The 13,594-nt window shown below is 39.4% G+C and overlaps 1 protein-coding gene across 3 annotated transcripts in view; it reads right to left on the bottom strand.

Annotated features, from left to right (window-relative positions):
* Positions 1–1,548: 1,548 nt before the first annotated feature.
* The window catches only part of LRFN2 (leucine rich repeat and fibronectin type III domain containing 2), a 153,859-nt gene continuing 141,813 nt past the window's right edge, over positions 1,549–13,594 (bottom strand). For all 3 annotated transcript variants that reach the window (XM_074537223.1, XM_026791057.2, XM_026791058.2), the window contains one exon: positions 1,549–3,515. In XM_074537223.1, coding sequence (XP_074393324.1) covers positions 2,597–3,515 — 919 coding nt within the window. In that variant the 3' untranslated portion in view covers positions 1,549–2,596. The remainder of the gene's footprint in view (positions 3,516–13,594) is intronic.

The raw sequence follows: 13,594 nt of genomic DNA, 5'->3' as shown, positions 1-13,594 counted from the left end.
GAGTATTCTTCTTTAAGTATGTGATATATTTTGAAAATTCATGGCTGCATATGTTACTAATATTTAAAATGAACTCAATGTCTAAATTAAAAACAACCCAGATGTCATGTTCAGAGTGAAGTAGCAACATAATAAAAAAATCCAAGTGCACCACAGTGGAACAAGGAAAAGAAAATTACTAACTCACTACAAGAACTTCTTTAAGAGTTTTCAGTGCAACATAAATGCAACATGTCATTAATGGCTAATATGAACTGCCATCTGGACCGTTGGATTATGTAGATTCTGGTACTGGAGGTGTCATTCATTTCAGAAAGTGTGAGGAAAACAGAGAGTTTGAAAAATGTTCCGAACAAAGTTTGACTGGATCTCTCTTGAACCTGCTAATGCTGTTGGTGAGAAAGAGTCTGAGCAAAAACCTACAGAAAGTTGGGTCCTAAGTCTAAAAATGCTAGCTCTTCAGTCTGCAGATTTTAGATCAGTGTTTAGAGTACTCTAGGAATATAGACTTGTACAAATGTAACAACAGGAAAAGAGGTGAAATGCTTTTTACAAAATCTTTTTCATGCATTCCAAAAAGGTATGTATTTCTTGATTCCTGCTTTATACCTAAAATTCTGAAGTCCAAGACAGTTTGTGGTAAAGAAAAAGCAAATGTCTAAATTTTAAGGATAATTAAAAAATAATTACTTCTTAGGTTTCAAAGCAGACCACAGAATAACAAATAAATGAAAAGCAAGGGCTTTTTTTTTCCCAAGGACGTTTTTTTACTGTACATTTTGTAGCAAAAGAAAAAAAAAGGGAAAGAAAATAAAGGAAAAAAAATTCTGATCACAGGGATGTTGTTATCTAAAACTCCAAGTAGGAAACATGACGAATACAAGATCAAGTACACAGCCATGTCACAATATATCTCTGAAATTTAAAAAAAAAATATACATAGAGTTTTTTCATGTATTATTTTCTCTGTGCCTTGCATACTTTCTCCACCTCTTTTACAAAATCATAGTAACAATGTGCAATTTCAGAATGGTTCCCAACAGCTGATCAAACAAATAAATAAATAAATGACAGGACAGTTGCAGTAGCCAGCAGAATGCTAGAAATCACAGTAAAATTGGTAAAGAAAATAAATTCTGCTGGATGAGCCATGTGTATTTCTACAACCACAGCAATGCTCACCAAAAACCAATCAGAGACTCTGTTTACAAACCCTGAAGAGCTCCTGTTACAAGTATCTTCCTGAGGATGAGAGACAGGGGAGTAGGAGTGCACCAGACTAGGGAAGGGCTTTATGTAATGCAGGGGAGACATGGCTCACCCCCTCCTCAGTGATATTCAAATTTTACTCAGCTTCTGTGGCTAATTTGGAACATAACCAATCACCTGAAATACACAAAAATTTAATTTTTCTGATGTTACTGATACAGTAAAGACATGTCATGGTGACCATACAGAACAAGGAGCTTTTGTCACCGTAGGGTGCAAGGCTCTCCTTTTAGTGGCGTGAGAGCATGACCCCTACCAGAAGCCACTGCTATCCTAACGTGGAGAGCTCCCAGGAGCTACTTTTTTTTTTTCCTTTTCTTTATCCTTTATTAGGGTATCCTGATAACTATTTTCCCCATCTTTTATACCAACATCCCTAGAGATATCAATATCTGCTGCAATCTGCCTTGAGCATTGACAAGAAGAGATTATGAAGGAGATGGAAAAAAGAGGATGATTTTTTATTAATTTATCCCTAGATTTAATTTTTCCTAGGATAAAAAGGGATGGTATTAGAAGTGAGTTATACAGTACATCAGATATTTGACCTATGTACATATCCTCCTTTCCATATGGGGAATTTGATGAGGCTGAAAACAAAATCAAATTATGCATGGAAACATACCTTGTCATGTGGGAAAAAAAGCAACTCAAAAGCAGTAACAAATCAAAACAGAAGAGAAATAATTAAATACCAAACAAAAGTCCATTCAACAACATCGTTTGCCCAGATGTCACAGTTTCACAGTTAAGACCATGAGATTATGCTAAACAATTTACTCTGATCTTCCCCTGTGGGTGCCCTGCCTGCACTTTTGAGAAAATTTCTTGGAATGACAACCAGATATACCCTAGCACCAGTCATATCCACAGAAGTGTATTTCTGTGGTTAAGGAAAAAAAAAAAAAAAAAAAAGAGGTGCCATTATAAAAACCACCAAAAACAAAACCAAAGAAAGAAAGTAAAAAGAAACCCTGTAAAATTAAATTTCTGCTGTTAAACCCCTTTTCATCCTCCTTGTTTAATCTTGGGTGAAGGTTCACCAGGAGTCTGAGTAACTTTTGGAAAGCAATGCTAAATACAACTAGAAAATTCCTTGAAACATTCACGCATGGTTTAGTAGGGGCCAGACAGGAATGGTACCATAGGTGCCTATTCACATTTCATGACCCTCCTTTTCTTTTACTATTCCTGTAACTTGCTTGCCTATCTTTTTGGCCAGTACAACAGAAAATGTTTCTTCCCCTCTCTTTCCGATTGCACGGCCCTGAAGCAAACCACACTTATAACACATGAGGGGAGAAGAGAAGGGGAGAGACACTGATATTTACACCGTGCTTTCCATCACCCACTCTGAGCTCCCAAAAGTCCCTTTGGCCCCTGTTAGGTCATTGTCATCATACTGCAACAGCATGCCGTTGACCGAGAGGCTCCTCTTTGTCCAAATGTTTGTTATCTTTTTTGGGTAGGTGCAACACTGAGATGTGGCAAAGTCCCCCATGTCAAAAGAATGGCTACGTTTAGTTTTGCCCTCCAGAGGCAACATGAGGAAGCTGCGGAATTTGGACTCTGACTGGCCCAGCAGTGGCTCTTTGTCCGAGTGGCGGGCCACCGTGGAAGTTCTGGAGTCTGTCACTTCCTCCTTTTTCTGACACTTCAGTTCCAGGGAGGCAAAAGCTCCCATTAGCCGGTCAATATTGTGTTTTGACCGGGAAGGAGGCCTCCATTTGCTGGACAATGTGCCCTGTTCACTTTGGAGGCTGTAGTTGTCACAGTCACGGCTATTTGCAGAGCTGGAGGAAGAGGAGATGCTGCTCCGCGCAGACTGGCAGTTAAACTCCATAAGTTCATTTCTCACCACCACTTTGGGATTGACTTGGGGCAAGACTCCGTTCTGAACTGGTTGTGCTCCATTTGTCTGTGAGTAGACGTTGCTGACATTAGACATCTTGCCCTGGGAATTGTTGCAGACCTTATAGCGGACCATGAGAATTACAATGAACACCAATAGGGTCGCCACAATGATGCCTCCAATGATCAGAATCATGGTCCCACCCAGGAACTGGCTGTGCATCGACTGGCACTGAGGGTAGTCTTCTTTGGTGAAGAACTGGGCACATCCCACAATATTGGTGGCAGTAAGGGTTGTGGCCGTGTCATCCCACATTGCCAGGACGCAGAGGTCATAGCCTGTTCCAGAAACAAGGTTGGTTACAACAAAGGCCTTGTTTGTAGCTGGTATCATCCTTGAAAGTAAAAAAAAAAAAAAAAAAAAAAAAAAAAAAAAAAAAAAAAAAAGAAGGAAAAAGAAAAAAGAATTGGTTAGTCTTGGAACAAAGGTAAAAGAAAGAACAGAGATTAGAACAACATGATATTAACTGTTCCTAGTACTGGCAGAGAGAAGCCATAAATTCAGAGCCATAAAATTCAAACAATAGTTCCAGTTCCCCAGCTCCTGAGGATTCAACATCTCAGCATTCAGTGACATGCAAGTTTTGAGGGCCAGCTCTCAGCTGTGCAATAAAAGGAATAAGAAAAAGTAGACTAAACTAAACTGGGGATTCTTTTTCTCCTCACTTGCATCTGTCATAATCTGAAATATATTCAAACTTGAACAAATAACTCAGAATAAAATCATACAAAGAGCAGTTCTTTCTGAGTATGCAAATGACCCTTGTGCTTGCTGAAACAGCGTGGTAGTTGTCACATCCCTTCACAGGTGCCTGAACATTTACTGTCTCACATCGGCAGGTTACTTACCTTGTGAAGGCAAAGGTCTACACTCAGTTTTCTCATTGACTGAGAATGAAAGGCAGGCAACCATTTCTCTCTTTTTCTCCACTCTCCCACTTACTTTCCTCATCCTCTTATTCCCCACTGTGGGAAATATCTCCTAAAAATGCAGCTTCCATCATCATCTTTGCAAGAAATTTATCACTGCAACCACCTTCCCCTGTGTGAGTGAGAAGGGAACGCTGGCATTGGCGGTATGGGCTGTGGAACTGTGAGGAGAGGTAGGAAGATATAGGTATGGAAATAAAGTTTCTTTAAAATAAAAAAAAATTCTACTCATGTATAAATCCATTTCCAAAAACCAAATAGCTGGGCCAAAGCTGTGCTCCAAGTTGGAACATTTATGGAAGTTGTTCTTTGCTGCCACAACACTTAAGCAGTCATTTGAACTCATGCAATATTAGAGCATCACTAGCGTTCAAAATTAGCAGATGGGAATGAACGTAGTCTACCCCCATTTCAAACCAGTGAAAATTGTAGCACATCAGTGGAACAGAGTGGGGAATCCCAGATTTAGTGCCTGGTGGGCAGTCAAGAATAACACCAGAGAGATACCCCATGCATGTTTCTCATTACTGCCACATTACAGGCTTGGGTGAGAGAAAAAAGCTGAAATTAAACCAGCCCATTACAACTTATACCTGCAGGTTTTTTTGCATCAGCAACAAGGGAGCCCATACAGGCACTCAGAGCACACAGTGAGCTGGTGTGACTGTTTGGAAGGGTAAGGCCTGGGCACAGGACCAAGGCAGACTCCCTGCAGGAGAGCCAGGCTTCCTTAGCCTCAAATCATTGCCAGAGCCAGCACAAACTGCAGCTCTGCAGAGCCCTTTCTGTGCAGTGCGAGGGAACAGACCTGCACAGAGAAGCAGCAATGTCAAGGCACTGCAAAGATGGTTTTCTGATCATCTTTGCATTTATGCATTCACTCCACTAACTCAACCCTTCAGTCTGGCCACAGGCGAGGATGTGGCTCCTTTTTAAAAAGCAAACAAGCACAGAAAAAAAAATTCTGTAAGGAAAAGAAATATCGATGAGAGACACTTGGAATATAAACATCATCTGGCAGGTTTACTCAATGTTGTATTTGAAATTCTGGGCACATTTATCATCCTAATGTAGCTGTTTGACACAGATACAGATGAGCTATTCAGAATGAGCCGAGAGGTCATAAAGCAGTCTTCATGAAACACTCCAGATACTGTTGCTAAAATAGTTTCCAAAAGTTGAAATATTTGGTCTCTAGCTATTTCTAATTGTTCTGCTTTTCCTGTGGCTCTGTGAATAGAACACCACTGCTCATAGCAAACTGCACTTTCTTGAATTGTTCAAGTATATATGCACAAACCAAGGATGACATATGGAATAACAGAATGCTACTGATCATAAAACATTTGATTTTAAACCCTTTATTAGTTTCACCAAATGCTTCCTATCTCCTCCTGTAGTGCTATACTCCACATTTCACCACCAATCCCAGACCAAAACTTAAAAAATTCTGCAGTTGTTAAGTCATTAAGAAGCCATTTCACTGTAAAACCTCATTGCAAACAAGTTGCACTGTTAGCAGGAAGAGTAGTCAGCCCCACAAACTGGGTCTTGTACTTGGGTCATAACCCTTGGAAAAACAGGACTATAATACCACCTGTTAGAGTGGCTCCTTTGGCTTTGCACTGGTGGAACACAGAGACAAGAGATTTCCACTGTCTCCGAGCAAGCAGCAAACACCTGGGTTTACCCACTTTACAGCTTTGCACGTGTCTGGTGGGTGATCTTTGCATGTAGGCTTTCTCACAACCCTTCAGTCTGGCCTCAGGTAAGGATGTGGCTCTTTTTAAAAAGCAAACAAACATATAAAAATAGAAATAGAGTTGTTCAGCCTCACACACTTACGCCCAATTTCAGTGAACATTGATAGCCCAAATAATTTACAACTTGCTTTCTTCAAACACACAAGCTTCCAAGGAAGTGAAACTGCCTAGAATATTTCAGGGACTGGCAGGTGGTGAATAGTGGCAAGAAGTGTATAGCCATTCCATTTTTGAATGCACAGAATTGAGGCCATAACTAGTCCTAAAACTTGGACAGGTTAACTGTGTTGAAATGTGTTATAACAAAAACCTCGTTTTAGAAACGAGGATCACTTCTAAATTCAATGAATCCTGGAAGAAACAGAATCATTTCTAAATTCAATGAATTCTGGAAGTAACATCTGTGACAACAGTGGGACTAATAATGTGTTTTAAAAGATTACAGTTGTAGTCCAAACTAAGGAAAAAGCAATCAAGTCTCCATATACATCTAAATAAAGAATTTTGGCTGTTTCTGCAAATAAACCTTAAATACACTTCTAAAATATTCAAATTATTCTGCTAAGAAACAGCTAAGCATAGCAATAAGCAACAATTTTAGTAGTACTAGGAGTTAAGTAATTAATTTCAGACTTAGTTTTCTATCTTACAGGGAAGGCAATCTTGTTCTCTTAAACTTGCCAGATTTTAAGAGTACTTTGGCATGGCTCCATGCTTTGGGCTACCCTACCCAAACATGCTGCCAGTCAGATATGATGGATGACATCTCTTAATGCTCCCCAGAACTCATATCGATGCAGTCACATTTTCATTTTGGAATGTGGTGACTCTTTCTTTGATTGTCCCCAACACAGGTAGCTGCAAGATGCCACTTCAGGCTTGGCTTTGCTGCCTCAGAGGGGGTGTCTCTTCATGGCTGCTCCATACATCCAGTGCCATTAATCATGGACCACTGTGCCCTTAACTCTGGGACTCAACAGCACAGAGCTGCTGTAAACCTACAGGGGAGAGGGGCCAACAAAAATGGGTTTAGGCAGAGATCTTGCAAGGCTTTGTTCAGCCCACTCATCACCTAAACACAGAAAGTTGGTTTTGGATAGCAATGATCTGGTGCATTAGAGATCAAAAATAGCTTTTTAAAGCTGTTAGCTTTTGGAACTCAGAAGATCCTGGTGTTCACCTGGGAGCCCTCAGCAAACATACTGAACAGCTGTGGTATCTTGAAGCAACAAGCTTGATATTGTCCACCTGCTCTTCAGGGCATGGTGACCTTGCAGAGATGCCTCCCATCAAAAAAGAGGAATAAAGATCTAAACTTGATACTAGCTTTTTTTCAGGAAAAAAAAAAAAAAGTGACACTTGGCTAAGTGCAGGAGGAGATTAACTAATGAAAGACTTGCTTACAGATTATAGGTTGTGAAAGGTTTTAATCTATCCAGTTTAAGGAGTCCTGGAGCAGTGAGGACTGGGAAAGCAAACTAACACACAAATATGTCAAAGGGGAAAGTGTAATTTTAGTTCCAGCTAGGTCAAGACACAATTTGAAAGTCTTATGGAAATTTCACTGTCCAGACACATAAGACACAATAATTTCTGCCTTTCTCATTTGGTTTATTCTCTTTGGAGTAGGAGAAGCAGGCAAATCTCTACATTCCTGCCAGGATTTTGTTATCTGATTCTTAATCTAGCTTCTGAATCCTATCTGAAGGTTGAAATATCCCAAAGAAAAGTATTCATATATTAACAAGGTTCTGACCTCTCTGAAAATCTTGCCTCTATAAGGAATGAAATGAGGATAGGGGTCTTCCAACTGACCCTCTTAATTTACAGCAAAAAGCCCTCTTCTCTCACTTTTTGGCACAATAGCTTTTAGTTGCTGGAAGAGGAGGAGACTTCTGGCCAGGATTGGGGCATGGCATAAGTGTCTGAAATAGAACTACAGTAGACAGATGCTCCTTGGAGAGTTACTGTAGGATGAAGAGCTATAAAGCCGTGAAGGTTTGCAGGGCTTTTTCAAACAATCCATTCCCTTCAATCCATGGAGACTTCTGTCTCATTTTGTGAAAGCACCAAAAGGAGTCCATGAAACACTTTTAAAAAAAAAGGGAAGAAGAGTGCTAGAACTCTTATTTGAAGTCAATCTTATTTTGTATCACCACTAAATGTTATGTCCTTGTGGACACAACATACAGAAAGCAAGCAATTTTGTAATTATTCACTTTGGTATGTGGTGATATTAAGAGAATTAGAAAATAAATTAGTTAGAAATGAAGGGGAGAAAGGTTTGCTGCAGACTTCTGTCATAATCCCAGATGCAAGTGAGCACTGAAGCTTGCAGAGAGTGAACTGTGCTGAGAATTTAGGATAACTGAGTTTTATTCTTCCTTTATCAGCTTCACTGATATCAGGCTCCACTTTATCAGTAACTCTCAGTTCCTGAGAAATCATTTTGCTGTACTCTAAGGCTCCTCATTTATAAAATGGGGATAATGCCAGCAATCTTCTTTCAAAAGAGGCCTGTAGTGTATCGAAGGAAATTAGTAGATATTGTGATTACACTGTAATATACAAATGGTTCTTTTCTTTTGTGTAGCACTGGGGATTAGCAGGACTGAACTGCTGGTTAACACTGTGGTTATGAAAAACAGACAAATTAGACAAAACCCAGATTAGGTTAATTGGCTAGGCAATTCTCTTCCTCTTCTCCATTAAAAGAGGGATATGATACCATCTAGTTTTAGTCTAAAACTGCTTTAATCACAGAACTTGCAGGGACCTGTCAAGGCAATTCCTTTGGGAACGTACTTGCAACTTCCAAGACTCAGTTCTATAATAACTAGACTGCTGCTTTTCTCATAGTCCTTTTTCTCTTTTCCTTTCTTCTTTTCTCTTTTCTTTTCTTCTTTTCTTTTCTTTTCTTTTCTTTTCTTTTCTTTTCTTTTCTTTTCTTTTCTTTTCTTTTCTTTTCTTTTCTTTTCTTTTCTTTTCTTTTCTTTTCTTTTCTTTTCTTCTCTTTTCTTCTCTTTTCTTCTCTTTTCTTCTCTTTTCTTCTCTTTTCTTCTCTTTTCTTTTCTTCTCTTTTCTTCTCTTCTCCTCTCCTCTCCTCTCCTCTCCTCTCCTCTCCTCTCCTCTCCTCTCCTCTCCTCTCCTCTCCTCTCCTCTCCTCTCCTCTCCTCTCCTCTCCTCTCCTCTCCTCTCCTCTCCTCTCCTCTCCTCTCCTCTCCTCTCCTCTCCTCTCCTCTCCTCTCCTCTCCTCTCCTCTCTCCTTTCTTTTTCTTCTTTTTCTTTTTCTTTTTCTTTTTCTTTTTCTTTTTCTTTTTCTTTTTCTTTTTCTTTTTCTTTTTCCAGGACTATATACTACCTATGCACAATTTTTTTTTATCATCTGGGACTATATACTATCTGTATACAATTTCTCCTTCTGGAATGAATGCTAGGACTTCAAAATAGAGTCGTGCTAATTTATTAAATACTGTATCAGGAAAAGGTGCAAAAAAAGGCTTAAAAAGCTCAGCTCCTTGGGTATTTTGTAGCTATTGTAGACTATACAACAATTATGGAGCAACTGCTAACTGATGATGTCATTATTTGTTATAATTTGTGATGAGGAGGGGAAAAGAAAGAGAAAGAACAGTGCAAGGGTGAAATAGCAATTGTTTTGTAAAATTATATCCCAGTTAGTTAGCACACTATCTTTTCTGTATAATAAAGCCTTACTGTGAAAATACCAGTCTCACTGTGCACTGCTGAACTTCCTCTTAGATAAAGTTGCTTTCACTTAAGTGTAAAATACAACTCTCAGAACTAGAAATCAATCCAGAAAAGTAAAACACTGGAAATATGAAAAAAAAAATCATTTTTCAGGGAAAATTTAATGCCAAAAGTCATCTTTTTTTTCATTAATAAGTTTGTCCCCTATTTTAAGATTTTTTTGGTTTTGTTTTGTTTTTCCTTCAGTCCAGTTTCATATGTTTTTTCTGGAGGACAAAAAAAGGAAAATATTCCAGGTAATTTGCCATTGAGTGTTGTAGAAGGGTCTGAGAGAGTCCTGCATTTGAGGTAGAGTGTCCCCCTGCAATCTCAGTAGGATAGAATTAGGCTGGTAGAGAAAGGGGAGAGGGAAAATATCAGTGGGGACATAGTGGAGGAAGATTGACTAAAATCATGTAAGAATGTGAAGATCTTTCAGCAAAGCCGAGACAATTTTAAAGACAGTGAAGTGAAAAGACCTCAGATGGTGGACAGAGATTAAGAAATCAGGAGAAAAAGATCAGAGGAAGAGTAAAAGGATCTAAACTGAAGTGAAAATGTCACACATGATGTATTGCCTGGGAGCAAGAGCAGGCAATTGACAAATTTGAGTTGCACACTTAGCATTCTTCTTGGCTGCCAACTTTTGTGATTTGCTTGAAAGTTTTATGGGATATACTGGTTTAATTTTCTTCTGTATTATTTTCCTGGAAAGACCCAGTTTTTGTAGTGATGGAATGAAAATAGAGTCTAAAACGTTATTAAAAATTAGGTAAGCTAAAAACAGAGATTAATTTCTGACCCTTTAGATGTCAAAGGAAATCCTTGAATATGTGTCTTCAGATCATCCTAAGGCCTCAGGAATTAAAAAACCAAAAATCTAGGTAAAAAGTACCAAGTATGTTTCTGTGTGAGATTGCTCTTTTGGCATCTGATTCAAGATTTTTTAATTTAGAATCTGGGAAAGACAGAGACCTCTTGTGACCTGCATCTTGGAAAAATGACAGTTTTATTTCTGGTGTCCTGGGATAAGAGATGTTTGTTAGTATTAGCAACAGGGTATAATTCCTCTGTCAGTCATGTCAACATAAGGAAATGTCAGATAATACCAGGAGGTAGCCAGACATTTTCAGTAAACACTAAATCAACCCAGCATGAATAATTTCTTGCATTTTTATTTTATTAGTTTTGGGGGGTTTTATGATATGCAATCATAAATTTGCCTTCAGACGGAACATTTATTATTAAACACAAATCCCTTCTTGCTTTTCCGAAACTTATCTTCTCATCACTCATTCATCCAGCTGCCCTTCAGAGAATCTGTCTTGTCAAATAAAACCCAAAGCACATATAATTTAATTATTATTTCCTAATTTGCTTAGGTTCTTTCCTGCTCTTTTGGAAAAGTGGGGTTGGAGTTGAGGAAGAGAAGGCAGAGACAAAAGCAATTGATATGCCTGTCAGAAGATGGTGAGCCAGAGAGATACTGATATTAAATATATGCCTTGTGCTATAAGGCAAAGTAAAAAAAAAAAATGCAAAACAACCCAATCTTTAAACAATTGGCTCAGAGAATATAAAAATTTTTGATAGGCTGCTGAATAATGTCCCCTGGAGGCACTTTGGAGTAATTTATCAAGTGACAGAGGAAAGTGTAGGCCTCTAGGGGACATTATTTCACGAGGCTGAGGAAGGGGAACCATAGTACAAGGTATTCTGCTCCCCTCCATTGCCATTGCTCTCTTCCCTTTATAATTCTCAACAAAATTCTTGCAAACCACACTCAGGCTCAATTGGTGAGGCACTTGGATGAAGATCATCAGAAACATCTTCTGATCCTTTGAATCAATGAAGGTGCTCAGTTCAGCTGTTCAGGTGCAAGCTGCTACTCTGGGACAATCTCATTTTGGTTCATGTTCTATGACAACACAAAATTAGACTTTCAGGGTCCCTGATCTGTGCTATAACTTCTTTCATGTGAATACGACAGAAGCAGAAATTTAGTGCCCTTAGCTTTCAATTTTATCTTTAGAAGGAAATCAGATACACTCTAGGAAGCCTTGTCAGCACTAAAGATTAATCCAGTCACACCCAAGCTATTCAGCAGCACACAGAACACCTTTCACCTCATTATACTAACTGCCTCAGAAAAAAAATTCCTCACACTAATTCAAATCCAACTAAAACATATTTAAGCTCATTAGCAGAGTAATTGAAAGCCCACACAATATTTCTGTTAGTAAACGTGAAGCTGAAATATTTATGGAAACAATGCAGAGGCACACTAATGAATTCACTCTGTAGCCACACGTAAATGTAGAGTTAGGAAGTTCTCATAATTCACAGCAATGTTTCAAAGAGTCAGACAGAATATTTCAGATTACTCAACAGTATATAAAGTTAGCAACTGGCAGTGGAAGCAGTATATTACAACCACCATGTTTCTAAAGATGGGGAAAGGTAAAAGTTTTCCATGAAAGGGGTATTCAAGTCATTAAGCAGAATTTTGGACCTGGGACACACTTTTCCCAGGTTTTTATAGACAAATGGCTCATACGCTAGGCTGAAGGGTCATGGTTATTCTCTCTGACTGAAGTAATTCTGAATTCTTTTTTGCAGTGTTGGACAGTTACCTCAGAAAAGGTCATCCTTCCATGCCAGCAGAGGTTACCAGAAGGGAGCTACATCAGAAGTAATGAGCACGTTTAGAAACTCAAACGAAATTAATTTGGAAAAGGGAATCTGCTACTTTCCTGGCAGAACAGCTGTCAGATTCAGCCATATGCTGTCCTTTCTTGAGAGTTACAAGTGGGATTTTCCACTTATTTCCAGGCAGTGAGATCTGTGTAAATTATAATGAAGGGATCCTATAGTGGTTAACTGTGGGATCTCAGCACCTCAGGACTGAGGTGCCGAGCCACCGAGACCACCCTTGGGGGGCTCGGGAGTCCTGGAATGTTGCCAGAAGTGTCTGGTGGCTGGACTTTGACCCTACACGGGAGACGACACCTGTATGAGGATAGGAGGACTTCACCTGTGAAGGGTGAATGGTGAAGGGATTAGCTAATTAGAGGGTGAGACACAGGGTTTAAGATTGCTGTACAGGGGGGTTTAGAGAAGTAAGATGGAGGAATTGGGGCGTGTCCTGTCCTTCTTCTTCTTCTTCTTCTCCTCCATCTTCTGTGGTGATGGTGGCACTTTGGGATTGGTCATTACTGAAAGTGCACCGGACAATAAGAATAAAAAGGATTGGGGAAAAATGATAAATATTGTAAACATAACCATGGGTATAAAGATAGGTGACTGTCCGGAGGGCAGCAGAGTGTGCTCATGGCTGGCTGCTGAGCAGACCTCTGTCGGGCCGAAAGAAAATCTTTTAGATAAACAATTAATAAACATAAAGACCGAAAGAAGAACTGAAGCCTCTTCTCGTCCTTTGATACGCGGGCTGCCCCAAGGCCACTCCGGGCCTTTCCAGGCCCTTCAAACAGCCGAAAACCGGACAGTTAACCCACCCCCTTTTTCTGCGAGAACTCATGTGAGCTGACATGAACAGGATCCTCAGTGGCTTACTAGCAATTTTGTCCCTGCTTGCAGCTCATAGCATTTATGCCGGGTTGAAATTCACATTTCCTATAAAAACTTGGTGTCCTTCCACACAGGATAATTTTATGTCCAGAAGGTCATGCCAGAATGACAAAAAACCCAGGAAGTGCCTGAAGTTATGTTTGCCCATTTTTTGTAATTGGCTGGCCAAAGCAAACTTCAACATGCTGCTTGAAGTTCTTCTGTCAAAAAAATCTTTGTGCACTGGTAAGGGAAGTGTGGAGTCAGCCAACAGCTGACAAGACTATTCTAATATTCCTACCAAAAGAAAATGAAATGAAATGAAATGAAATGAAATGAAATGAAATGAAATGAAAAGAAATGGGCATCACCACCCATAGAAACTTTGTATACACTGATATATC

The sequence above is a fragment of the Zonotrichia albicollis genome, chromosome 3 (genome assembly GCF_047830755.1).
Source record: "Zonotrichia albicollis isolate bZonAlb1 chromosome 3, bZonAlb1.hap1, whole genome shotgun sequence".
NCBI lineage: Eukaryota > Metazoa > Chordata > Aves > Passeriformes > Passerellidae > Zonotrichia > Zonotrichia albicollis.
This window is presented reverse-complemented; position numbering and strand designations above follow the sequence as displayed.